General features: G+C 38.4%; 1 protein-coding gene across 1 annotated transcript in view; it reads left to right on the top strand.

The window, feature by feature from the left end:
- The window catches only part of ESYT2 (extended synaptotagmin-like protein 2), a 52,651-nt gene extending 29,716 nt beyond the window's left edge, over positions 1-22,935 (top strand). Inside the window, exons 11-20 of the mRNA XM_008573971.1 lie at positions 262-357; positions 7,505-7,579; positions 8,424-8,510; positions 13,222-13,371; positions 14,683-15,056; positions 16,414-16,512; positions 18,718-18,849; positions 20,879-20,984; positions 21,854-21,903; positions 22,121-22,935. Coding sequence (XP_008572193.1) covers positions 262-357; positions 7,505-7,579; positions 8,424-8,510; positions 13,222-13,371; positions 14,683-15,056; positions 16,414-16,512; positions 18,718-18,849; positions 20,879-20,984; positions 21,854-21,903; positions 22,121-22,166 — 1,215 coding nt within the window. The 3' untranslated portion in view covers positions 22,167-22,935. The remainder of the gene's footprint in view (positions 1-261; positions 358-7,504; positions 7,580-8,423; positions 8,511-13,221; positions 13,372-14,682; positions 15,057-16,413; positions 16,513-18,717; positions 18,850-20,878; positions 20,985-21,853; positions 21,904-22,120) is intronic.
- Positions 22,936-25,176: the final 2,241 nt, after the last annotated feature.

Here is a 25,176-nt window from a genome sequence, read left to right as displayed (position 1 = left end):
GCCGCTTGGGAGTGTGGCGGCGCTCCCGCCAAGGGTTCGGATCCCACATACAGACCATTCCCGCTCACTGGCTGAGCGAGGTGCGGGCGCGACACCGAGGGTTGCGATCCCGTTGCCGGTCCCGGTCCAGTATGGGCGCGACACTGAGGGTTGCGATCCGTTGCCGGACACGAAAAAAGACAAAAAGGAAAAAAAAAAAAAAAGAAATAGTCTATAGTCATGTGGAAACATGCCTGCTGAGGGTTTTTTCTTTCCTTTTAGGTGCTGGCAGGCATCAGAGCTGACAAAGACCAAGCCAATGATGGTCTTTCTTCTGCATTGCTGATCTTGTATTTGGATTCAGCAAGGAACCTTCCGGTAGGCAACACGGTGATAACTTATTTGGGTGCTTATTTCCTGGTAGCAGATCTTGCTTGGGAACCACTGCTTTGTTCAGTCACAGTGTGCACCTGTTCTTGTCTTACTGTGTTTTCACTCAACCTCCAGTGCAGGAGAGCAGCAGTGGAGAAGGATAAGTTAGTGTTTGCTTCAGGCATGTGTATTTATGTTTACATGTCTTACTGGATTTATCCAGGATGTTCAGAATTATCTTTATTCCGACATGTTCTATGAAGAAATCTCCAATACGTAGGAAAAGAAGACGACTAGTAGATAGGGGAAGAAGATATTCTGTAGAAAATCACTAATTATTAAAATTTAGTTGCCTAAAGGTGGAAATTTTCTCTACTTGGAATGGGAACACAGTGGAGCAGCTCTGATTGCAGTCTCCAAGCTCCTCCCAGCTGTAGCATGGCACTGTGTGAGCAGCTGGCCTGGCGGTCCCTGGGCGCAAGGAGGCAGTGGTGCTTCCAGACTAGTGCTGAGCCCTCAGGTGCCTGGGACGCTTCTAGCAGAGCAGAAAGATACACGGTGCCTTTGGATAATCTGCTGTCAAGTGCATGGTGTTCTACAGCCTAAAAGCATTTGCTTTTGTTTGCACCAGAATTGTTTTGTTCTTAGAAAGAGACTGTGAAGTACAATTTTATAGATAATAACCGTGACCGTGGAGAAGGAGCATTTTAACCCCACCATTCAGGGTAATGCTGCCATTGCCCTGACTTTGTGTGTCTGATAATTGTTTTGATGCTTGTACTTGTTCACTAGATGGCCACTCTTCATTTCATTTTGCCAGTGCCATCTTTATTGAAAGAAAGATTGTTGCCACCAGTTACAGGGTTTGTTTCCCCCCAAGATTGTCCGTTGCATAATTCCTCATGCGTAGTACATGTCATTCACCTAAGTGCGTTTGTAAGTAAATAGTCTTCCTGTGTCCTTCCTCTCTCTGTCAGTATTTACTTGGTAGAGATCAACAAAGAAGCAAAGAAGCTTTTAACTTGGCCTTTTCAACACTGCATCCTGGACTTAAATTACAAATGGTTCATCCAATGTAGTCGTACCTTACCATGGTTAAACTATGTTTTCTTATAGTTCATGAAATTTGCAACCTTTGTTTCATTTAGCACCTCTCAAGTTTTGGAAATTTACTTGGGCTTTGCTCAAAAACAAAGTAAGTCTACTTTGTGCATCAGTACATTTTATATAAAGTTACTGACAATTAAAATATGATCATTAATTTTTTTCATATTGGGAGGATGTAATGTACTCTTTGTTGTATGTAATTACATATAATTTTACTCTTTCAATGAAGTTTTCTTGAGTGATTTTAACTTCTTAAATTCTTATATTTCTCTTAAAGTTCACCTTAACCTTTTGGTCAGTCTTCCGATGTAAAGTCTGTGACTTTATCTGTAATAATTTCAATTTGGGAAAAGTTATTTCATTGTTATTTAACCTTCTTACAGAATTTCTAATAGAGTAGAACTTTTTGTTTTTAACCATAGTAATGTTTGTTAAGAAGTCTTTTATAATGCCTGATAGAAGTGAATTTGTTGTATATTTTAGGGCATAGGAAATAGTATCAGTTAATTGGTGAGAAAAGATGAGGTCTCTTTTAGAACTATGTGTTTTACCGCATTAAGTTGAAATTTGAATAATATCACATAAGCAAAAAAAGGAAAGAAAGAAGAGTGAATGTATTACTCTTCTATTAAAAGGGCACTTTGTGCATGATTATGCTCTGGCCGTCAGAGGCAAAGGGTCTCTGCAAAGCTTCAGCCCTGATGGGTGTTTGTTTTAAACGGAGTGAATGTATTACTCTTCTATTAAAAGGGCACTTTGTGCATGATTATGCTATGGCCGTCAGAGGCAAAGGGTCTCTGCAAAGCTTCAGCCCTGATGGGTGTTTGTTTTAAACGGGAGCATTTGCTGATGGTTCCCCTGTGTTTTGTGGGATTCTTTGACTCTGCCTTTACACTCCTGTTTATTAGAGCTTCTGGTGCGTGCATTGACCACAATCCACCATTCTTTGCTTTCTCCTCCCGTCTCCACTTTCTAAGAGTATCTACGAGGGAAACTTTGGGTGTGGCTACTTAAAAGAGAGGCGAGCGTCGGGACTAGTGTTTTGTGAAAATACTACCTCAGTCTATAGAGCACTATTTGTGAGTCCTCCAGTGTTTTTTCTTCCTTTTGTTTTTAATGGAGATTGCCAGAATGTGGACTGGAACTTCTAATGCAGTCTACTTAGTGGTGGAATGATATGGCATGCTTTTTTATTTTCTTGCATGATTTCAGTTACCGTGTATTTGTTTTGTGCTTGCTTTGTAAAGTGTAACACTGCACTAACGTTGGTGAGTGCATCCACGGTGCAATGAACAAACCCAGTGAGTGGTGGAGAAGCCTTCAGTCCCTAAATTGCTGCTGGTCCATAAAAAGCAAAAATAGGGCCAGCCCGGTGGCGCACTGGAGAGTGCGCTGCTTGGGAGCGTGGCGGCTCTCCCACCTAGGGTTCGGATCCCACGTGGAGACCGGTTCCCGCTAACTGGCTGAGCATGGTGCGGGCGCAACACGGAGGGTTGCGATCCCGTTGCCGGTCCCCGGTACGGGCGCGACACCGAGGGTTGCGATCCCGTTACCGGTCAGTAAAAAAAGACAAAAAAGGAAAAAAAAAAAAAAAGCAAAAATAAAAATTCTTCTGAGGAAGAAATGAAGCCACAGTTATTAAAATTGATTTTTCTTGTAGTCCATTTCAATGTGCGATATTAAGTATTTCTTTGTAGACTTTTGCAAAACTTTCCTTTTTTTTTTTTGGTCTTTTTTTGTGACCGGTAAGGGGATCGCAACCCTTGGCTTGGTGTCGCCCGCACCACACTCAGTCAGTGAGCGCACCGGCCATCCCTATATAGGATCCGAACCCGCGGCGGGAGTGCCACTGCGCTCCCAAGCGCCGCACTCTCCCGAGTGCGCCACGGGGCTGGCCCGCAAAACTTTCTTAAATCTACTTTCTCCTCCTGGCCAAACGCAGGTGTGTTAGGACTCAGGCCGCCTTCACAGTCCAGCTGTGCAGTCAACTCTCAGTCACCCAGGGGAGGTCACACAAAGATAGAAATTCACCCATTTTTAATGAAGATTTGCCTTCTCCTGCATGGTTTAGTCAGAGCTCCTAAGGAGAAGAAAACTATGTTGAGTTCATAATTCAGCTTCTTTTAGGGCCAGCCCGTGGCTCACCTGGGAGAGTGTGGTGCTGATAACACCAAGGCCACGGGTTTGGATCCTATATAGGGATGGCTGGTTAGCTCACTAGGGAGAGCATGGTGCTGACAACACCAAGTCAAGGGTTAAGATCCCCTTACCGGTCATCTTTAAAAAATAATAATAATAATAATTCAGCTTCTTTTAAGGAATTTAAAGAATTTCCTGGAGTAGATAATTGATTTTGGTTTTGATCTCTGCATCTTTTTCCCCCTGGCTCTTTATGTCTGGCACCTTGATTGTTGGTATTGTTCTTGGTACTTGAGCAGAAAGCTACTTTCACTTGTTTTGAAGTCATAGAAAGCCACTGAAGGTGTAGTCATTACTAGTGTAGAAAGTCACTCTTCAGATTTAATTCAGTAATTAGTGAGATTCTTTAAGTCCATTTGTCCCTTGAATTTAATAATGATAGTGCTTTGCATTTTTGTAGGAGTCCATTTCTATTTCTAAATGATTTCCACATGTATTCTCTATTTATTTTTATTTTTTAAAAAAAGGAGGTTGGGGGCAAAACTTGAATAGTAGGTATTTTGCCCTATTTTATAGATGAGTAAAGCCAAGACTCTGAAGGACTAGAGGAGCTGTTTAGAGTCACCCACAGTGAGAGGTGCCCTTGGCCCCCTACTCTACCTGCTGCACCTATAGAAGGCCTTTTAAAAAGTCGAAGTAGGTCAGTGGTGTGTAGGGGCAACTTATTCTGTCACTTTTTCAGAAAATGACTATCTGCTTCTGGTTTTCTTAGTGGAAGACTTCATCATAAACCAGTATAAACAATAAAGTAGTTCTGCTGTGTGAATTCTTTTAAAGGTATGCCTTGTGAACTGTGAACATGCACTAAAAAAAATCACCTCTTCCAATATGTTGAATTAGGGTCATCTCTGAGTCAACAACCTCATGGCTTTTGGTGCTGCTGGGTTTGGGTGATATATTTCTCGAGGTTTTAAACTTCATTAAATGAGGTATATTGAAAACTAAGCTCCACTCTCTAAAACATGACATTAACATATATTCTCTGGCTAAATTGTTAAAAGTTTTTTATGACTTGTAATGTTTTATTATTTTTTCTCTAATACTTTTGAAAAATTTTGGCTTAAATATTTGTGGGAGAGGGAGAATTTTTAAATGTAATTGTTTCAAGAAAATTCTGTTCCAAAGAAACAGGGATGGCATTTAACCAATTTCATCTAGAAAAAATAAGCTACATTTCAGAATTGAAGGATAATGGCAAAGTCTGCTTTTTAATGTAGTGTTCGTTAAACCCTGACTGCGTTCCATACCGAGGAAGTAAAATGTGGTTTAGTAGGAAGTTACTCCTTTTGAGTACTAGTAACAGTTGAAATAACTGTACCCGCCAGGACCCTGAAAGGAATTACCTCAGCATTCTTTCTGTACCCATTTTTTTGGTTGTTATCTGAAGGCTATTGACTAACAGAACATAATGGTTAGGAATGAAGGCTCTGAAATCAGACTGGATTTGAATTTCAGCTTAACTACTCAGCAGTATGACCTATAGCCAGATATGTAATCCACTCTGTTTTGTTATTTATGGAATGGAAGTAATATCTTCATTGGGTAGAGTAAATTAAATAAAGTAACTCATGTAAAAGTGCACAGTGTAGCTAAGATAATATATGTTTGATAATTGCTGTGTTATTACATTGGCTCATTTGTGCCTAACAGCAAGGTTCTGGAAATGTTGTGGTGCTAGTTTTATAGACGTGAAAACTGAGGTGCGTCTCAACAACCAAGTGGGAAAGAACTGAGATTTAAATTCAAGACAGCCTGACTTAAAGGCGTATATTTTCATTATACTTCGTAATTTTGACTTGTGTTGATGCATTTTGAATATTGTACCATGGTAGAAAACTTAAGTGATTTTGCCTCATTTCATAGAATCTAAAACATCAGTTATTTTAAGATACACCATTATTTTATGTACCACTAAGAAAGATGTTTAAATGCCAGTTTTGATAGTGTTTATTTTAGACTTACTGAAAGAATTTTTGGACTTAGGATAAGTATAGATTTTTACCATGTCATTCACATGCATACGTAAAAGGAAAATATAAGCAATATAAATTGGTTAATGCAATGACAGCTATCTAACTGTGAACTGCCCGAAAGCAGGTACATAATGTTATCATTGTAAGTTTCATTTTGTTTTCAGAGGTGTTAGGAAATGGGGGGAAATATGTGTGTATTAAAATTGATAACACGTAGTAAATCTCTAGGAATGAATGGCCACTTTTTCAGAGTATTGTAAGTTTCATTTTGTTTTTAGAGGTGTTAGGAAATGGGGGGAAATACGTGTGTATTAAAATTGATAACACGTAGTAAATCTCTAGGAATGAATGGCCACTTTTTCAGAGATAAAGTATTTATATTAGTTAAGAAACAAGCTCAGCTTCTGTTTCAAAGACTTAAATGTAGCAGTAGCTTAAGCAAGACAAAAGCTTATTTTCCTCTAATGTAACAGAATTCTGGCCTGTGACCAACATGTAGCTCCCACCTCCTGAACAAGGGCAGGAGAGGACACATTCTCCTTTAAGGCCAGGCCTTAGTTCAAATGTAGCAGTAGCTTAAGCAAGACAAAAGCTTATTTTCCTCTAATGTAACAGAATTCTGGCCTGTGACCAACACGTGGCTCCCACCTCCTGAACAAGGGCAGGAGAGGACACATTCTCCTTTAAGGCCAGGCCTTAGTTACCTGGCCACACTTAACTGCAGGGGAGGTTTGGAAATAGAGTCTTTATTTACAGAGGACTTGTGCTCAGCTAAAACGTGGGAATTCTAATATTAAAGGACAAAGGAGAAAATTGGGAAAATTAGTATTCTCTGCCACAGTACTCTGTAGCCTTGGATTTTTTTTTTTTAACAGTATTTATTTCATTTTGCAGAATCATTCACTTCAAAAAGATGAACCAGAAAATAGATTATCGCAGTAGGTTTGGGCTAGTAATATTTTTTTCCAATAATCATATGATTTTGATGCCTATTTATGTCATTGCTGCAGTGTTGAGGATTGACTCTAAAATTATTTAACTAAAAAACATTTTTGTGACCTTCTAATTAATTTTCACTAACACAGACATTTAACTGCATCTTCTTGTGGGGCTAAGTTATAAATAAACCTCATGTCACGTATATGTTGTATTTTACTATGTTTTCTTCAATCAACTGTCTGTGCTCAAGTATGCTTCTACTGTTTTTTCTTACTCCTGAATTTTTTTCATTATATTTATACAAGAGTACTTCAAAAAGTTTGTGGAAAGTTTTGTGTTATCATTTAATTCTATTTTTCCACAAACTTTTTTATGTACCCTTGTATCTGCTTAATTTAATGTGATTCTAAACTGATGTTTATTCTTCTAGTCAAAATTACTTAGCAGCTGGTAAGCAAGATTTGATATCTGATAGCTATATGTTTGACACTTGAAAGTATTTTATTATTCCACTCAGAGAAATGTTCTAAATTATACATTCTTTTGCATTTGTCTTTTCTCACTTTTTTTGGTTTCCATTCATTGACCTTTATTTATTTTTGTTATTTCAGTAAATAAGTTTGAGAACTGTAATTAACATTAAAGAAGATTCAGTTTTCCCAAAATAGCTTGCTTTAAAAATAAAAGACCTTAACGTTTAAAAAATTGTGTGCACGTGGACATTTTCTTAATTTATTTCATGGTAGATATAATTATGGTCTGGGGTGTGTTTAGCAATTGTTTTCCATTTAAACTGTTCCCAGATATTCTCTCTATCTGAAGCATCAGAGGAAAATAGAAATCACTGTTAATATAAGCCAGTAATTTTATTTTTAGTAAGACCTATTTCAAAATGTGTTTATTGATTTATTTTGTCTTTTTTTGTTTTGGGATAGTCAGGAAAGAAAATAAACAGCAACCCAAATCCTCTTGTACAAATGTCGGTTGGGCACAAGGCTCAAGAGAGTAAGGTAAGGTCCCGCATTGTGACTCATTTTCTGTGATTGTCATCCTAGATTCGTATTTGTCACTGTTGCCAGTCATAGGTTGGGAAGGTCAAGTTGCAATTAGATGGTTTTCAAGTTGTGTGATGGTGAAGACATCCAGACCATTGCTTTCCAAATCTCCCCCACCCCCCCTAAAGTCAGTCATTTGGTCAATAACCAGCTACCTAATTTGGTAACAAATATTTTGTTTATTTTTAAAAATAACATTAAAAAATAATATATGAGTATACTTTTGTTCAATTTCATGGGTAGATACATAGAATAAGTTCCTAAATTTCTTTTGCACACACTATAAATATTTTGTTTAAAAGATAACCAACAGTGCTTAAAATTACAAATACAATTAGAGTCAAGAATTGAAAGAGAGGGTGAAGAGAGGGTGTTGCTATAGCTGTAATATGTTCTACTTTGCTGATGTGATAAAAAACATTTCAGAAATTATTCAAAGGTGTAGGCCGTTGTCCACATTTAATTGTGAACAACTTAAGAAGCGTGCCGTGTGCATCCACATCCTGGGCACTGAGAGCCAGTGAACCAAGGCCAGAGCAGCAGGTAGAGTCGCTGTTGCTGGGCATGCAGACTGGGGTTTCATGTCTGTTCATTTCCCTGGCACACACGAAAATCTTTGGGCTGTCTCTCATCTTTGAATGCTTTCCACAATTCACATATCATAGTACATACTCAGTAAACATGTTTTGGAATTTAAATTCATCCTAAGTTTCCAGGCTTATTAAATGAGTGAGCACAGTGTTGGTAGCCTGTTTACACAGGAAATATCACAGAACTGATATTTGGATATTTCTTCCAGATTCGGTACAAAACCAATGAACCTGTGTGGGAGGAAAACTTTACCTTCTTCATTCACAATCCTAAGCGCCAGGACCTTGAAGTCGAGGTATTTTATTTGCATTTTTAAGTTAATTTGTTTAAATATAACTGACATATAATAAACCACATATTTAAAGTGTACAATTTGGTGAGTTGTGACTTGTGTATACACCCAAGGACTCGTCAGCACAGTCAGGACAGTGAATATACCCATCCCTCCAAAAGTTCCCTTATTTCCTCTGTAATGCATGCCTGCCACATCCCTCCCCCAGGCAAGCACAGATCTGCCTTCTGTCACTATGGATTGTCGGTAGCTTTGTACAGTTTTACAAAAATAGAACTATACAGTATGAACTCTTTCTTGTTTGTATTCTTTCATGGTACTTATTTTGAGGTTTACCTGTGTCGCTGCAGATGTCCATGGTTTGTCCCTTTTTATTGCTGAGTAGTATTCCATGGTATGGATGTGCCGCGGTTTGCTTATCCACTCACCTGTCAATACAAGATTAGTAAAAGGTTAGATTCTTTCCAGTGTAGACCTGTTACAGATCTGCCATGAGTGTTCACACACAAATCTTTGTGTAGACATATGCTTTCATTTCTCTTGGGTAAATACTTAGGAGCAGAATGGAACGTGCATGGTTAACTTCTTAATAAACTGCCAAATTGTTTTCCAAAGTGCTCATGCCGTTCTACACTCCCAGCAGCAGTGTACAGGAGTCGCACTTCTCCACATTTTGCCAGCACTGCATTGTCAGTGAGTAGATGGTAGTGTCTCGTGATGGTTTCAATGTGGTTACTAATGGTGCTTAGTGTCTTCTTATGTGTTTATTTTACATCTGTACATCTTCTGTGGTGAGATGTCTGTTCAGTTCCTTTGCCCATTTTTTTAATTAGGTTATTTGTCTTCTTAATACTGAATTGTAAGGAGTTTTGAAACAAGTGCTTTTTGGATACATGTTTTGCAGGTATTTTCTCTCAATCTAGGGCTTGATTTTTCATGTTCAAAACTGTCTTTAGAAGAACAGAAGTTTTAAAATTTGATGAAGTTCAATTTATCACCCTTTTTCTTTTCAGTTTATATTCTTTGTGTCCTATTTAAAAAATATTTAAAGTATGAGGTAAGGGTCATGGTTCAGTTTTTATAAGTGGCTGCACAAACATTCAGCAGTTTTTTTTGAAAGATTATTCTTTGCCCTACTTAATTAGCTTGGCAACTTTGTGGAAATTCAGTCGTGTGGCCATGTGTGTGTGGGTCTGTTTCTGGAATTCCCTTCTGTTCCATTGTTCTATATGTCTGTCTTTATTATGGTGCTTTATAAGTAAATCTTAAAATCAAATAATATAAACCCTCAAACTTTGTTATTTTTAGAATTGTTTTGGCTGTTCTAAGCCTGCATTTCCATATGAATTTTCATGTCAGCTTGCCAATTTCTACAGAAAATCTGCTAGAATTTTGATAGGAATTGCACTGAAACTATAGATCAAGTGTGTAGAATTGACATTCCTACAACACTGAATCTTACAATCCATAGAAACATTGTATCACTTTATTTATATAGGTATTCTTTAATTTCCCTCAGGAGTGTTTTGTAGTTGTTAACGTACAGAACAGATCTTGTACATTTTTATCAAACTTATTCCTAAATATTTCATACTTTTTGATGTTACTGTAAACGGTATTTTTTTTTATTTTCAATTTTTGATTTTTTTAAATGGATTTTGTATGTCGATATCCTCTTACAACCCTGCTAAACTTGCTTATTAGTTCTAATAGCTTTTTTGTAGGTCCCTTAGGATTTCATAGATGGACAATCATGTTATCTGCTAATAATGACACTTCTACCTCTTTGTTTCCAATCTGATGCCTTTACTTTCTCTTCTTGCCTTAGTGTCTTGCTTAGGACCTCTGACAGTATGCAGAAGTGGTGTGAGTGGACACCTGGCCTCCTCCCCAGCCTTATGTCTCTCACCATTGAGTCTGATGTTGATTGGAAGTATTAGATACCTTTTATCTGGATGAGAAAGTTTCCTTCTACTCCTATTACTAGTTTGCTGAGAGTTTTTATCATGAGTGGATATTGAATTTAGTTAAAGGCTTTTTTACATCTGTTGAGATGATCATACGGTTTTTCTTTTTTTAAGTCTGTAAATATGGTGAAATACACATTGATTTTCAAATGTTAAACAAACTTTGCAACTCTTTATTTGCATTTCAAGGTTTAATATTTGAAAACCTTACAAGCAAACCTTTATCCCAGGATAAGCCCGACTGGTCGTGATGTAGCATCCATTGTACTATTCTATTGTTAATTCAACTTGCTAAAGTTTTGTTAAGAATTTTTGCATCTTCATCATGAAGGAGACTGATCGGTAATTTTGCTTTCGTATAATATCTTTTCCTAGTTTGGGTATCAGGGTGTTGCTGGCCTCATGAATGAGTTGGGGAGTATTCCCTTCTTTCCGATTTTCTGAAAGAGCTTATGTAAAATTGATATTTTTTCCCCTGTCACGTATTTGGTAGAATTCACCAGTGAAGCCATTCAAGCCTGCAGTTTTTTGTGTGAGGTGTTTAGGTACAAATTCAATTCCGTCAGTAGGTTTAGATCTATCCAGGTTGTCTATTTCTTCCTGCTGATTTTTGGTATTTATGTCTTTCAAGGGATTTGATCATTTCACCTAAATTCTTGAAACTTTTTTGGTGTAGGAGGTTATTTATAATATACCTTTAATGTTCTTTTAATATCCAATTGAGATGGCACATCTTTCATTCCTGATATTGGTAATTTTTGTCTTTTCTCTTTTTTCTTCGTGATCAGTCTGCAAGAGGATTATGGATTTTATTTTCCCAGAAAGCCAGCTTTTGGTTTCATTATTATTATTACTATTAATATTTATTAATATGAATATATTAATAATAATATATAATAATATATTAATAATATACAATAATAATTATATAATAATAATACATATTAATTATTTATGATCATTATTACTTTTCTCTCTATTGTGCCGTTGGTTTTGGTTGTGATCATTATTATTTCATTTCTTCTACTTACTTTGGGTTTCATTTGCTTCTCTTTTCCTGGTTTCTTAAAGTGGAAGCTTGGTTTGAAACCTTTCTTCTTTTATCTTATAGGCATTTAGTCTGACGTATTTCTCTTTAAGTTCTACTTTAGCTACATCTCCCATACTTTGGCAGGTTGTGTTTTGTTCTCATTCCTTTTGATAATTCCCTCTGGATTTCTTTCTTTGACCCATGGGTTATTTATTTAAAGGTATGTGTTATTTAGTTTCTGAACATTTGGGGATTTCTCTAGATCTCTGTATTATTGAGCATAATTTCATTCTGTAGTGGTCAGAGTACACTCTTTGTGTGACTTGGGTGCTTCTGCATTTGAGACGAGAGTTTTGTGGCCCAGAGTATTGTCCATCTCAGTGTGCACCTCATGTGCATCTGAGAAGAGCATGGGCCTCTCCGTTGTTGGGGAGTATTCTGTGAACGTCAGCAGATCAGAGTGGTAGGTAGCATTGCTCAGGTGCTCTGCATCCTTACTGTTAACTTCCTGGCTACTTGTTATGTCGGGTATTTAGAGTGTGGTGTTTAAATCTCTGACTGTACTTGTGAATTTTTCTGTTTTGTCCTCAGTCTTCGTTTTTGCCACGCGCGTCTTGAACCTACATGAATGGAGCAGGGCTGTAAGCAGCTGGGACTGTGAGGGAGCCCTGGTCCTTTTCTGTTTTGTCCTCTCAGTCTTCGTTTTTGCCACGCACATCTTGAACCTACATGAATGGAGCAGGGCTGTAAGCAGCTGGGACTGTGAGGGAGCCCTGGTCACTGCTCAGGCATACCCAGCCCTGTTTCATGACTCTGTTTGCTGTTTTATATGTTTACATTTGTTTTATACAAAATGATTTGTATTTTGTCTAGCTAATTTTTCCTTCATCAATTGCAATATTCCTATTCGATCTAGGATTTAAAAAAAACAACTTTTAAGGTTTGGTAAACGTTGTAATACTTATTTCATTTTAAAATGCTTTTGTGATTATAGCTTAAAAAGAAACAATTGGGCTTTAGGTTTTCCTATGTAGGTTACGTGTTAACTTCTCTGTTTTCACATAGGCTATGAAACCTCCAGAGTCCTTACTCTATTTGATTAAACTATTTTGTATTGCAACAGTCTAATGGGAATAGTTCCTGTTACAGAGGTAATGCTGAAGATTTTTATTCAGCGTAAAGAAATTACCATGCATGTAAAGCAGATGTTGTAAATTTTCAAAACAACCATGTAGATTTTGAGTAGAGAAGGCTTAAAAGATACTTATAAATGTATTTTCTTCATAAATAAGTGTAACCAGTAGAAACTTTACACATCACTACACATGCATATTGCCACTATTTTCACAGGAATTAAAAGACATTTCTTCTCTTCACATTTGTGTAGACTATTGGGTCTTAACTCAAGGTTCTCATAACAAATTCATGAAAAATAACTTGTTTTTTATTGTGCTCATTATAATTTTGTAATGAGCAAATGACAGATACATATGTCAGAGGTACTTAGCTTGTTACAGTGTTTTGTGTCTTCCTTTAAGGTCATACTGTGTTAATCATTTATGGAAACACTGCTTAAAAGAATATGGCTGAAATATGGTTTTGGGGTTTTTTTAAATATGCTTTTTAAAGACTAATTTGGTGGCCATTTCTACATTTTCTGTAGTTTCTGCAACCTTTGTCCTTGGAGTGAGTGTGTTTTCCGTCCTATGTTTTCCAGGTCAAAGATGAACAGCATCAGTGTTGTCTGGGGAACCTGAAGATCCCCCTCAGTCAGTTGCTCACAAGTGACGACATGACCTTGAATCAGCGATTCCACCTCAGTAACTCGGGTCCAAACAGCACAATAAAAATGAAGCTTGCCCTCAGGGTATTGTGCAGTCTTTTGCAACAGATACAATCGTGGATGGGAAGAAATGGGTTACTGGCAGGGATGCTAATGGCTAGGTCCTGAAAGGGTAGATGCTTCATGGGCACAAGGGGCAGATGATATGAAGACAGTGACAGCCTTAGTGCCGGGTATGGTGGGACAGTGCTGCTGGAGAACAGTGGAACTTGCCAAATGTTGGAGGAGCTCAGGGAGAGGAGAGGCAGTTAGGGCTTACACTCGGATGCATAACAAAAGTAATAATTCCAGCTTGCTTGAGCAGGCCCAAAATTATTCATTATGCTTTAACATGAACCCAGCCAACCATTTTTTAATCCTTTGGCTCAGAAAGTATTACTATCTGAATCAACAAGTTTTCTTCTAAGGTTAAGTTTTCAAAGGTTATTCAGGGGAGATAATTTAATAAAACTTTTTACAAGAAGATAGAACTTACAGAGAAAAATACCTTTTTTTGTCCAAAATAGACCATGATTTATTTGTAAATACCTACAGAAATGTTGAAGATAAAACTGGCACAAATATGGGAAAATGCTAAAACTCACTAATAAAAAAATGCAAATTAAAATAAAGGCCCAACTTTAAGGAAAAATAAATAAATAAAACAGATTTAGTTTGTTGAGGGTGTGGTGGAAATGGTCTCCCTGCACCTAGCAAGGCTCTGGGTATTGGTCCAGCCTTTCCAGAAAGGACTGCAGTATCCCCAAACCATTAATCCTAGGGTCCATTGGATCAGTGGCCCTTTTCCCAGAAATCTGACTTTTGGTAATAATACAAAGTGTGGGAGGCCATGAACATAAAGATGTTTACTGCAACTTTATTTTATAAAAGAAGGAAAAACCTTCAGGCCATCACAGTAACCCCAGAGTGGAGGGTTTACTCAGTATACACTGTGCTCAGTGGAATGTTGTTGGGTTTTTTCCTTTCTCTGTAGTTGCTGGTGGACACTGCCTGTGTAGAACAAGGGGTTTATTCTGTGAGGGTATGTGACTCAGTGGGCTTTTCCGGCGAGAATTGTGTAGAAATACATGCACATGGGAGAGACGAGAGGAATACACAGAAATGGCGTTTGTATTGCAGAAATGATATTTTGATTCCTTTAACTTTTTTCTAAGTTTTTTGTAATATGGTATTATTTTAGTAATTGAGTAACTGAATATATAGACTGTATTTTTTAAAGATTCTTGAGCCAAGTTTTAAAGAAACATTTGCAGATGAATACATCTAAAGCTGTTCAAGTATCAGAGTGTTACCAGTATCACTGACTGTAATTTTTATGTTTATTTCCACCTCTAGGTACTCCATCTCGAAAAGCAGGAAAGACCTCCAGACCACCAACATTCAGCTCAAGTAAAACGACCCTCTGTTTCCAAAGAAGGGAGGAAAACATCTGTCAAATCTCAGATGTCTGCATCTCCAGGCACTGGTGGCAGCAACACAGCTCCGTCCACACCTGTCATTGGGGACAGGGATAAGCATGGTGTAGAAGAGAAAACCCAGCCCACTGACGCTAGCCCTCAGGGCCTGCGGGACCTGGGCAAAAGCTCCTCCAGCCTCCTGGCCTCCCCGAGCCACATCTCTGTCAAGGAGCCCACCCCTAGCATCGCGTCCGACATATCACTGCCCATCGCCACCCAGGAGCTGCGGCAAAGGCTGAGACAGCTTGAAAAGTAACTAAATGCTCACTGTGTTGTCTGACACAATCAGAATGCGTGTGCCACTTACTGCAGGGTGAGAGGCGCGATCTTAAGTGAGCTAGAAGAACTTTGGGCTGTGTTGCTTACTGAGTCTTTGACTTTTAAAATAAAACCTGCCGCTTTCTAGGACTCTCTCATTTAAAGATTAGAAAATATGGAGTAGTGGGTTTCACGAATAGGAGAGTCCAGAGGCTTAGGGCTATGCATCTTCAGTGTGCTCACCTCATTCCAGGAAGGCAGACTCTGCAGCGTCGGCCTCCGAATCATCCTGTGGTGACTTGAGAGGTTTGGCAGAAGGTTTGGCTTCTCTTTGTTGCGTAAGAATAGGTCCTGTTGTTTCATGTTTGCCCGACATCCCATTCCTAATATCTATTCCCTTTTTGTTTGTCTTTGGATGTTTGTGTTGACTTCTTATGCAAGCCCCGTGATTCATAGATGTGTTAGTGGTTTCTTTAGATAAGTAGGAAAAACAGTCTGTAGTTACCACAAGCTTCGGATACTAACCTTTCCTCTCAGTGGAAGGAGTAAAACTGACCTTTGAAATGGTTCTTTCTATATGGTGTTATAAGAGGCTTGTTGAGTAATAGGAAGATAGTGAAAGAAACGGAGGCAAAGTTGGAAGCACGCTTGCTCCCGAGGGGTTAGAAGAGCACACACGGATGGCAGTTTGCGTGGCCCACGTCTGTGAGACCCTGCCCCACACTAACTTTTTTCCTCTGTACTTTCTGAGGTCCATTATTTTGGAAAAAAGAAATCAGTTCCTTTCTTCTCTCTTGCTCCAAAAGGAAACAAAATTTTAAACAAGGAACCACTTTTTCTCAGGAGCTAAATTTGGAGAGTAGCCCAAATGACCACGGGGAACACTCACGAGAACTGCTGTTGTCTTGGGAATCTGTGCTTCAGCCTTGAGCAGAGGGAGACTGAAGGAAGGAGCGTTGCAGTCTCATCCCAGGAAAGCAGAGCGAGTGACTCGTGAGATTTTCAGAAAGGACATGTGGTTGGGGTAGTTGCAAGCTAGACAGTGCTTAGCAAAGACCATAGAATTGATTTGTAGTAATAAGGAGACTTCTGCGTCTTATTTTCACCTTGGGCTCCAAATGAAAAAGTGTCGGTTTTGAATAATTAAGTTATATTGAACTCTCAAGTGAAATATGAATTCGGCTGGTTGATTTATACTGAGAAGTTTCAAATTATGTTTATGCTCTTGGGTAATAAGATTCCTTTTTGTCTAAATGAATGGAAATTATCTTACTGTGTGCATTGTACCTATGAACCACAACGCTTTTTGAGTCTGAGGAGAACTGGTATGTTTTTGCTTTGTTTCCCACAGCGGGACGACCCTGGGACAGTCTCCCTTGGGGCAGATCCAGCTGACAATCCGGCATAGCTCGCAGAGAAACAAGCTCATCGTGGTGGTGCACTCCTGCAGGTGAGTAGGCCTGGGCTGCAGCAGCAGTCCCTCTACTGTTGGCTGCTGAGCGGAGGCGTGACATGCGGCAACAGAAGCACCTGCCCCGGGCTGGTCAGTTGGTTAGAGCGTGGGGCCATGACACCAAGGTGTCAAGGGTTCACATCCCAGCATCACACAGCTGCCCAAAAAAGCACCTGCCTCTACAGTTACAGTGACTAAACAGATCAATTTGTGCTGCATTTTTTAAAGAACAAAGCAATTAAACCTACTATAAATGGTACTGGTAAAGAGTGTCAATATTTATTAACTGTTCAGGTTCTTTTAGTACTGTACAGAATATGAAGATACTCTCTTCTCAGTGAATATGTGTATTGAAGGGATAAAGTTGGTGTGTTTTCTACATGTGAAATGTTCTTACTTTTGTATTTGGGGCAGTTGGTTTTATCGTGTGGCACTTTGCGAGTAGAGGGCTGAGGATAGCGTCTCTCTCTTATTTGTGATTTACGTTAGCTCACCACCCCTCCCTCAGCAGAAATGCAAGGAAACTGAAGAGCAGTTTTGCTTTTATTAATATGTAATTGTTAGGTTTTTTGGAACATATGGAAATGTATATAAAAAAGCTTCAAGGTGTTTGGGAAAGAAAAGCTGGCCAGGATCCCAAAAGACTAGTGAGAACACCCTAACAGGGAATTTAAAAACCCAGGACGACTTGTTTCAGTGATTGATAGCAAACAAAATGCAGCAACGTGAAAGACAATTTTGAGGAAAGCACCTGTAATCTCAAACCCTCACACACGTGCACGCATCCATGTAGACACACCTATACATATGTGTGTTCGTTCATATTTTGTATTACATTCTAGTCTTTCTCTACAGGCCTGTATTTCTACAGTGTTTGCTATCCTTGTATATAATTGTTCATTCCTTTTTTTGTTCATAACATCATTTTTTTCTGTTGTAGTCATAACCATTTAGTTGCTTTATAATAACCCTTTGAGCTGCTGCACTGTAATTTATGTAACATTCCCTCCTGTTGAATGTTTAGGTTGTCTGTAATACATGTAACATGATAATGAACATATCTTTTCTTTATTGAAGTATTTTTTAGGATTAAATTTCCAGGAGTGGTTTTATCAATTCAAAAGATCCAAAAAGTGTATAGGCTCATTATTGCCATAGTCTTTCAAAAAAGAGTATAGCAATTGACATCGGCACCCCAAGCGTGCAGGTGTACCTTTTCTCCCCCACAGTCAGGTAAAATTTATTTTAACTTGTGCAGTATACTAATTACGTAAATATGAAGTGAGATAACAGTATTCCTTTTATTAGGATTTGATTAATGACTGATGGTGTGGGCCTACTAATTATTTTCTTCATATGTGATTTTGTCTGTCTCAGTATAGTTTAAAATGTGATATAAATATGGAACTTATAAAAAGCTGTGGAAACAGGAAAGTAAAATGAGTGACATTTGGAAATCAGATTATATAAATGTAGAGTTCAGTGTAATGTAATTATTGAGCACCTTCAATACTCTTGCTACTAAGGTAATTACTATGGGAGACACAATAAAAGAAGACTATTTTAGAGGAGTCTTTACAAAATAGTACCCTAAGTAGATTTTCAGGGCAGTCAGTAAGTGAAGGAGTTGAAGTGGTTGTATATAACCAAATACTAGACAGCGTCTGAATTGTACCAGTTGTCATGTGAGGAGAATGGTGTGGACTTCCTGGAGGAGGTGAGCCCTTGTCTGTGAAGATACCTATGGTTGGTTGGAGGATGGAAGGACATGGCCTGAGCAGGCCCTGCAGAGGCAGCAGCGTGGCCGCTTCGTCGCTTGGGAGGCTGGTTTCTGTGGCCCTAAAGCTGATCATGTTTCTTATTGGTAGAAAACAGTAGAAGTACTGTGGAAGGATAAAGCAGTAGTTTTTATGTTAGAAGCAGAGAGCAAGGGCTTAGAATGCCCCTCAACCTCTGGGCTCAAGAAATGGAAGCAAAATTTGCCTCTGGCAAAGCTGCTAAAAGAGAAGTCTTGGAAAGACGCCACCAAGTGTGTGGAGTGAGGGCAAAACGACGCTGTGCTGTGTTTGGCATCCATTGCTCCTTGTTGTTTCTTGGTTTTTAGGTAAATATAAAATCAAAACTTGATAAAGTAAATTTGAATGTGACGCTGATTCTCATTTTCCTAAATTCTAATATCTCTTCTCTGGTTTGTGTTTTAAGAAATCTTATTGCCTTCTCTGAAGACGGCTCCGATCCATATGTCCGCATGTATTTATTACCAGATAAGAGGAGGTCAGGAAGGAGGAAAACACATGTGTCAAAGAAGACGTTAAATCCAGTGTTTGATCAAAGGTATGGCATTTTGTTCAACTGAGAGTAGACTGCCTGGTTGAAGTAACAAACTGAGAAAAGTCTGCGCAGTGCCTTAAATGAAGAGTGCAGGTAAATCAGTGCGCTGTCAAGGAGTGCAAGTGAAAAACTGCACCAGAGCTTAGGAGACGTGCACTTGTTAAAATAGACAGGCGTGTTGAACGTCATGTAGAAGTGCTGAACGTGATCGATCCAAACACTGCACAGGGAGACTGGTGATGAAAGATCGAGTTATTGATAACCCTGAAGAACTTCATTTTGGGGGATTATATCTATTGATACTTACTGTGTTATAAATTAAAACTGGGAATTTAAAGAGCCACCAATCTGTACACATTTGGTATCTTACATTATAGTCCCTAGTGGGGGATTATATCTATTGATACTTACTGTGTTATAATACGCCCATAACATCTTAAAATATAACATTTTTATGAAAAAACTATTTTTCAAAACAATAAAAAAAAATAGAAGAATGGGGTTACTGTTCCACAGGTTTACACGTCCCTTCGGTGGTCTCGCTTAGTAGGTGCTGGAATCTGCTTCTGTGCTCAGTCTCATGTGACCCTTGAGAGGTTCTCAGGACCGCCTTGGGGTCCTCAGACCACACTTAAAGAGCCGCCAATCTGTACACATTTGGTATCTTACATTATAGTCCCTAGTGGCTTAAAAACCACTAACATTTGGGGAAATAATAAAGTTGAATGGTGTCAATATCTGTGAATTCAGTTTACATTCCATATTTAAAGATACGGTTTGTTTATTGTATTTTCATACCGGTAACCTTATTTAAACCAGAAGTCAGAAACTTCCAGGCACGTACCATATTCTGATGTGGGTATGTTTTATTTGACAAAATGTTCTTATTTAGCTGCATTTGAAGGTTTGGAGACTCTACATGCTGGTTTGGTAACTCTACAGGCTACCCCTCCAAAAGGACATATGCTGGTTCCACAGTGGGACCAGGAGTCAGTACCTGGTAGGCATTTTAGTTTGCAACATCTGACTTAAGTCATTAGAAGGGCTTTGGGGAAGGCCGGCTCGTGACTCACTCGGGAGAGTGCGGTGCTGATAACACCACGGCCACAGGTTCAGATTCCATATAGGGATGGCAGGTTGGCTCACTGGATGAGCAGGGTACTGACAACACCAAGCCAAGGGTTAAGATCCCCTTACCGGTCTCGTGACTCACTCGGGAGAGTGCGGTGCTGATAACACCACGGCCACAGGTTCAGATTCCATATAGGGATGGCCGGTTTGCTCACTGGATGAGCAGGGTACTGACAACACCAAGCCAAGGGTTAAGATCCCCTTACCGGTCATCTTTTTTTTTTTTTTTTTTTTTTTTTTTAAAGTGCTTTGGGGACTTTTTAAAAAATTCTGTGAAGCTCCTATCACATAATAATATTTTTTATTGGAGATAGTAGGAATAGGTCCTAAAGACTACACAAGAGTCATTATAAAGCCTGGGTGAGTGAATTACTCAGGAATTGAGTATTTCCTCACACATTATCCCATATTTTAATGCCCGTGAAGAGGCAGATATATATGTTCAAAGAACATTCCCCACCCATATGTAAGGGAGTAATGAACAGTGGACCCAGACATATTTTAGGATGCCAAGATACTCTCTTATGTTCAGGAAATAAAGAAAAAGACTTTCCTTGAGTCTTCATCAAAATGTTTGGTAGAAGGGCCGGCCCGTGGCTCACTCAGGAGAGTGCGGTGCTGACAACACCAAGGCCACAGGTTCAGATCCCATATAGGGATGGCCGGTTCGCTCACTTGGGAGAGCGTGGTGCTGACAACACAAGTCAAGGGTTAAGATCCCCTTACTGGTCATCTTTTTTTTTGGGGGGGGGAGAAGTTTGGTAGAAGAATTCAATATTATAATAAAAAAACAAACATAACATTTGGAATGATCTCATAAGCAGAAATACCATTTTTATTTATAAGAAAATACAGCAAAATTATGGAGGAAGTTAACAAAGGTCCTCTTTTCCCATTTCAGCTTTGACTTTAGTGTTTCATTACCGGAAGTGCAGAGGAGAACGCTGGACGTGGCAGTGAAGAACAGTGGTGGCTTCCTGTCCAAAGACAAAGGGCTTCTTGGCAAGGTGAGCTTAAGAAAAAGCCTCAGTCGATTCCTACGCTTTGTAAAAATTAAAGACTTACCTAAAGTGCTGTTTATTAGACTATACCTATGTAAGTGAAACGGGGAGGACTTACTCTGTGATTAATGCTTGTTTATAAGATAGTGGGCTGTGAAGACTGTCAGCTGAGGCACTGGTACATTCTGAAAGTATTTTATTTTCATTGTTTTTATTTATTTGTGTTATTGGTGTATTAGTGAAACTAATACCATGAACTTTTAGCTGAAGAAAGGTTTACTTTTAAGTTTTTAAATTTTTGTTCAAGTATCACATAGAAGGAAAAATCAAAGGAAAATATTCTCTTAAAATTTCACCTCCCCAACTAATCACACTGTTCTTTTTCTAACAAGTCATTGGTTTTATTTCTCTGAATTTTTTCTAATCTTTGTCCGTATTCACATTTAACTTTTGTATAAGATTGTGCAGTATATTCTTTAATAATGCACAAAAGGTTAAGTTGGGGAAGAGTAGTTTTGAATTGTAGATATCACTTTGGTCAGCAGCAGAAGTAGAGATAATCCACATCAGCTGTGCTGCCGTTAATAGCATATTAGCCAATATCCCTATAAATTGTCTCCATTGATGTTTCATAACAACTTAATTTTAAGATTATTGGATATGAGAAGGATGTCTTGGATATAATCAACCGTATAGCTTACAGGTGAATCATAAGGGTAAAAAAGATTGAAAAAACGAGAGCCTCAAGAAAGAGGAGAGTTCCATATTGATGGATCAAGACAGGAGAAGATTAGAGAGACTAGAAGAAGTAATGTGAGATCTGAAAGGAATTACCTTCACCTACTTTAACAGAATATTTATTTTTTAATGGACAGGTATTGGTTACTCTGGCATCTGAAGAACTTACCAAAGGCTGGACCCAGTGGTGAGTGTATGAGATCTGAAAGGAATTACCTTCACCTACTTTAACAGAATATTTATTTTTTAATGTACAGGTATTGGTTACTCTGGCATCTGAAGAACTTACCAAAGGCTGGACCCAGTGGTGAGTGTCCCTCCTACAAATTGAGAACCCCAACTTGTATCTGGTAACACTTTCCAGACTTGACCCATGTCTTTTGCTTCCTCCTGTGCTTCCTCAGGTATGACCTCACGGAAGACGGGGCGAGGCCACAGGTGATGACGTAGCCACACTGGCGCGAGGCAGCCTGCTCAGTGTCTCTTCCCCACCTCTCCTCGCACACATCCCCTCACAGACGAACCAATGTTATTTTTATAATTTCATGTATTTTTAGTTATACATACCTTATTAAGTTTTATAAAACTGTTGCCATTTTAGGCAAATTTGGCCAATATTATTGTTAAATTTTGTATGTTGAATTTCCTCTAGTATTTCACCAGTTATTACAACGTGCGGTAGGATAGTAGTTAATTATTGTGTGTGTAAAACTCTGTCATTCGTATCTGCTAGGAAGCAGATACATGTACGTGCTTTAATATTGCCTTGTTTTATATATCACTGAGCTGCACTATGCCATGTAAATAGATTCTATTTTTTATAATCTCTACATGCTGGTTTGAATTGAGAAGAAAATGGATCAAGGAAATATATATTTTCTTCTAAAACTTATTAAATTCTTGTGACAAATAATCATTTTCATCTTTGCAGCAAAAAGTTCTCAGTGATCGATTTTGTGTTTTCTTTTTAAAAAGAAAAACTGAAAGATTATTAAATGTTAGTATATTTCTGCCCATAAGTGATAAAAAGAAGTATTCAAAATATTAACATTTTCATAAGTACAAAGATATATTATTGAGAAGTTAGTTGAAGGGCTTATGAGGAGAAGTGTTTTATAACTGAGTCATATAAAATATTAAGAGAATTATCATGATTCATAAATCACTGTATACTAATCTGAAATTTCTTACATAAAAATGAAATGTCTTAAGTTTATTTTTAATTGCTTGTTGTAACTTATTCATGCAAGAGTGCACAGATACATGTGTCATACTTTTCCTGAAATATAGGAACAGACTTTAGCAGTTAAGCTATGGTACAGTAGTCGGTCGTGAGCTTTGTCAGTTGTCAGTGCTTCTCCAGCCTGTAAAGAAAAAAAGGTGCACGTTGTCATTACAGAGGTTGCTGGAGAGATCAGGAAGAGTAGATAGGTTATTGCGTTAAAAACTGACAGCTCACTCACTCGCTTGTGAATGTGAGGAGAGCCTAGCTCTACTTCTATGTTGGACACATCGTCTTTGAACAGGAGCTTCGTGGTATCCACCATCAGGACCAGAGGGATCCCACACAGCAGAGCAGCTGTCAGTTTTAAATAACCATTTCCTGGGTTTCCTCACTTTACTCCATGACTGACCTTAATATTGGGATATTGTGACACAATTTTTATTTTGGAATCTGTTTTTCTTTTTAGATTATTAAAGGCATGTTGTATATACTCAAGATTCCCCAAAACCTCTTGTGAAGTGAGGCTTTATAGCAGCATCATGAGCTATGCATGTCTATAAACAAAGAGTACACATATGCAGAAAGATTTTTAAATGTATATTTTAAGCTGTATGATGAAAATGACTTCCTTAACCATGAGAACATTTTCAAACTATGTATAAATATATTGGGGAAAATATAGCTTTGTAATTGGATTTGGAGACCTACCTTAACTCATTTCATGGAACTGAACAACTCACGGATAACTCACGTGACCAAACATACCAAAGTGCCTGTGGTGGATGCGATTGTTACTTCTGCACACGCCCTCCCCCCCCCCCCCCCCCCCCCCCCAGCACATTTCAGTTTTGTTTCAGTCTGTAACCTACACTTGAGCCATGGGTTTGTTTATCATGGAGTCTGTAGACCAGTGTATCTCAGTGTCTCCTACTTAACACTTCACTCGGAAGCATCTTTATAGACCATTTCCAATGTCAGCGTACAGGATTGATTGTTCAGAGGAAGTTTATGAATACAGTGATACACACATGAACATATATGCACACAAAACATGGAACTATAGTGTGTTAGCATGAGAAAGACAGGTAATAACTTATCAAATCTAGTTGCTTACCCATGGTATTAGATTTTTTGAAGGTTTTTTAAAAATTAGGTCTGTTGAAGGGCTTCTGTCATAATCTATGAAAGAGAAGAAATACTCATTGAAATTTTATCATGGTAGTAATTTTTACTAACATCCTAATAAACATCTGGGTTTGTTCCCCATTTGCTTAATCTTTTTAATTTGTATTTTACTTAATGGAATGTTTTATTTAAGCAGTTCGGTAAAATAGGTACAATTATAGATACAAAGCCCAAAGGAAGCCAGTTCAGCAGCACAAGGCACTGCCGTCTTCTGTGCAGTGGTGCTGGGAGAGCTGTCACCCGCAGGGTCTGAGACCTCCAGTAGCTGTCCGCCTTCTCTTCAGAAGGAAAGAGAGGAGGGATGATTCTAGGGCACTCAAGTCCCTCCCAGATGTTGTGCACATCAGGCTATATGCTTGTCACTCCAGGATGCGGATGATAGAAAACAGCCTTGGGTTGTTCTCTAAATGCTCATTTTTAGTTTTTAATAATTGATTTATCTGGGAAAGGGGAACTTCAGCTTTTCTACTTTGCGCCAAACCAATGGAGGGAAAATTAACTTCGGTGGATTTGAAGTGCTGCTCTGTTACCTTGTATGTGTGGGTTGCTATCTTGTGCCTTAAAGTATGAAGGTGTTTTTAAGTTTCAGATCAAAACAAAAGCCTGTAGCTATATTTACCACAAGTTATATTCTGTGCTATGAGAATTCCTTTTACAGATATTCTTTGTCAAGGAGGCAGCCCTTTTTCGAGAACCTAAGCCAAATGCAGACCTGTGTGTAGAGCTGTGCATTTATTCTGTGGATGCTGCATTAACCCCAATTCTAGCTACATCACCCACTGCAAATGGAGAACAGCAGAGGGGTTTTAAATTATAGAATGTCCTTTTTGTTCAACTAATTTTATATGACAATGCATGTATTTATTCAATAAAATCTTATGTTAGCTCATTTGTGATTTGTTTTTCCTTTGTCTTTTGAAATTAAATTTTTAGTATGGCATCAGATTGTTTGAAAAGCAGATAGAGTATACTGTTTGTATTTGCTATTTGTAGATTCTTTTTTTCAGAACGACGATGTTAGATCATTTGATATTACTCCTGTTTTCCCAT

The sequence above is a fragment of the Galeopterus variegatus genome, unplaced genomic scaffold (assembly GCF_000696425.1).
Source record: "Galeopterus variegatus unplaced genomic scaffold, G_variegatus-3.0.2 Scaffold978, whole genome shotgun sequence".
Classification (NCBI taxonomy): domain Eukaryota; kingdom Metazoa; phylum Chordata; class Mammalia; order Dermoptera; family Cynocephalidae; genus Galeopterus; species Galeopterus variegatus.
Note: the sequence above shows the minus strand (reverse complement) of the source record. Positions and strands in the feature narration are given on the sequence as shown.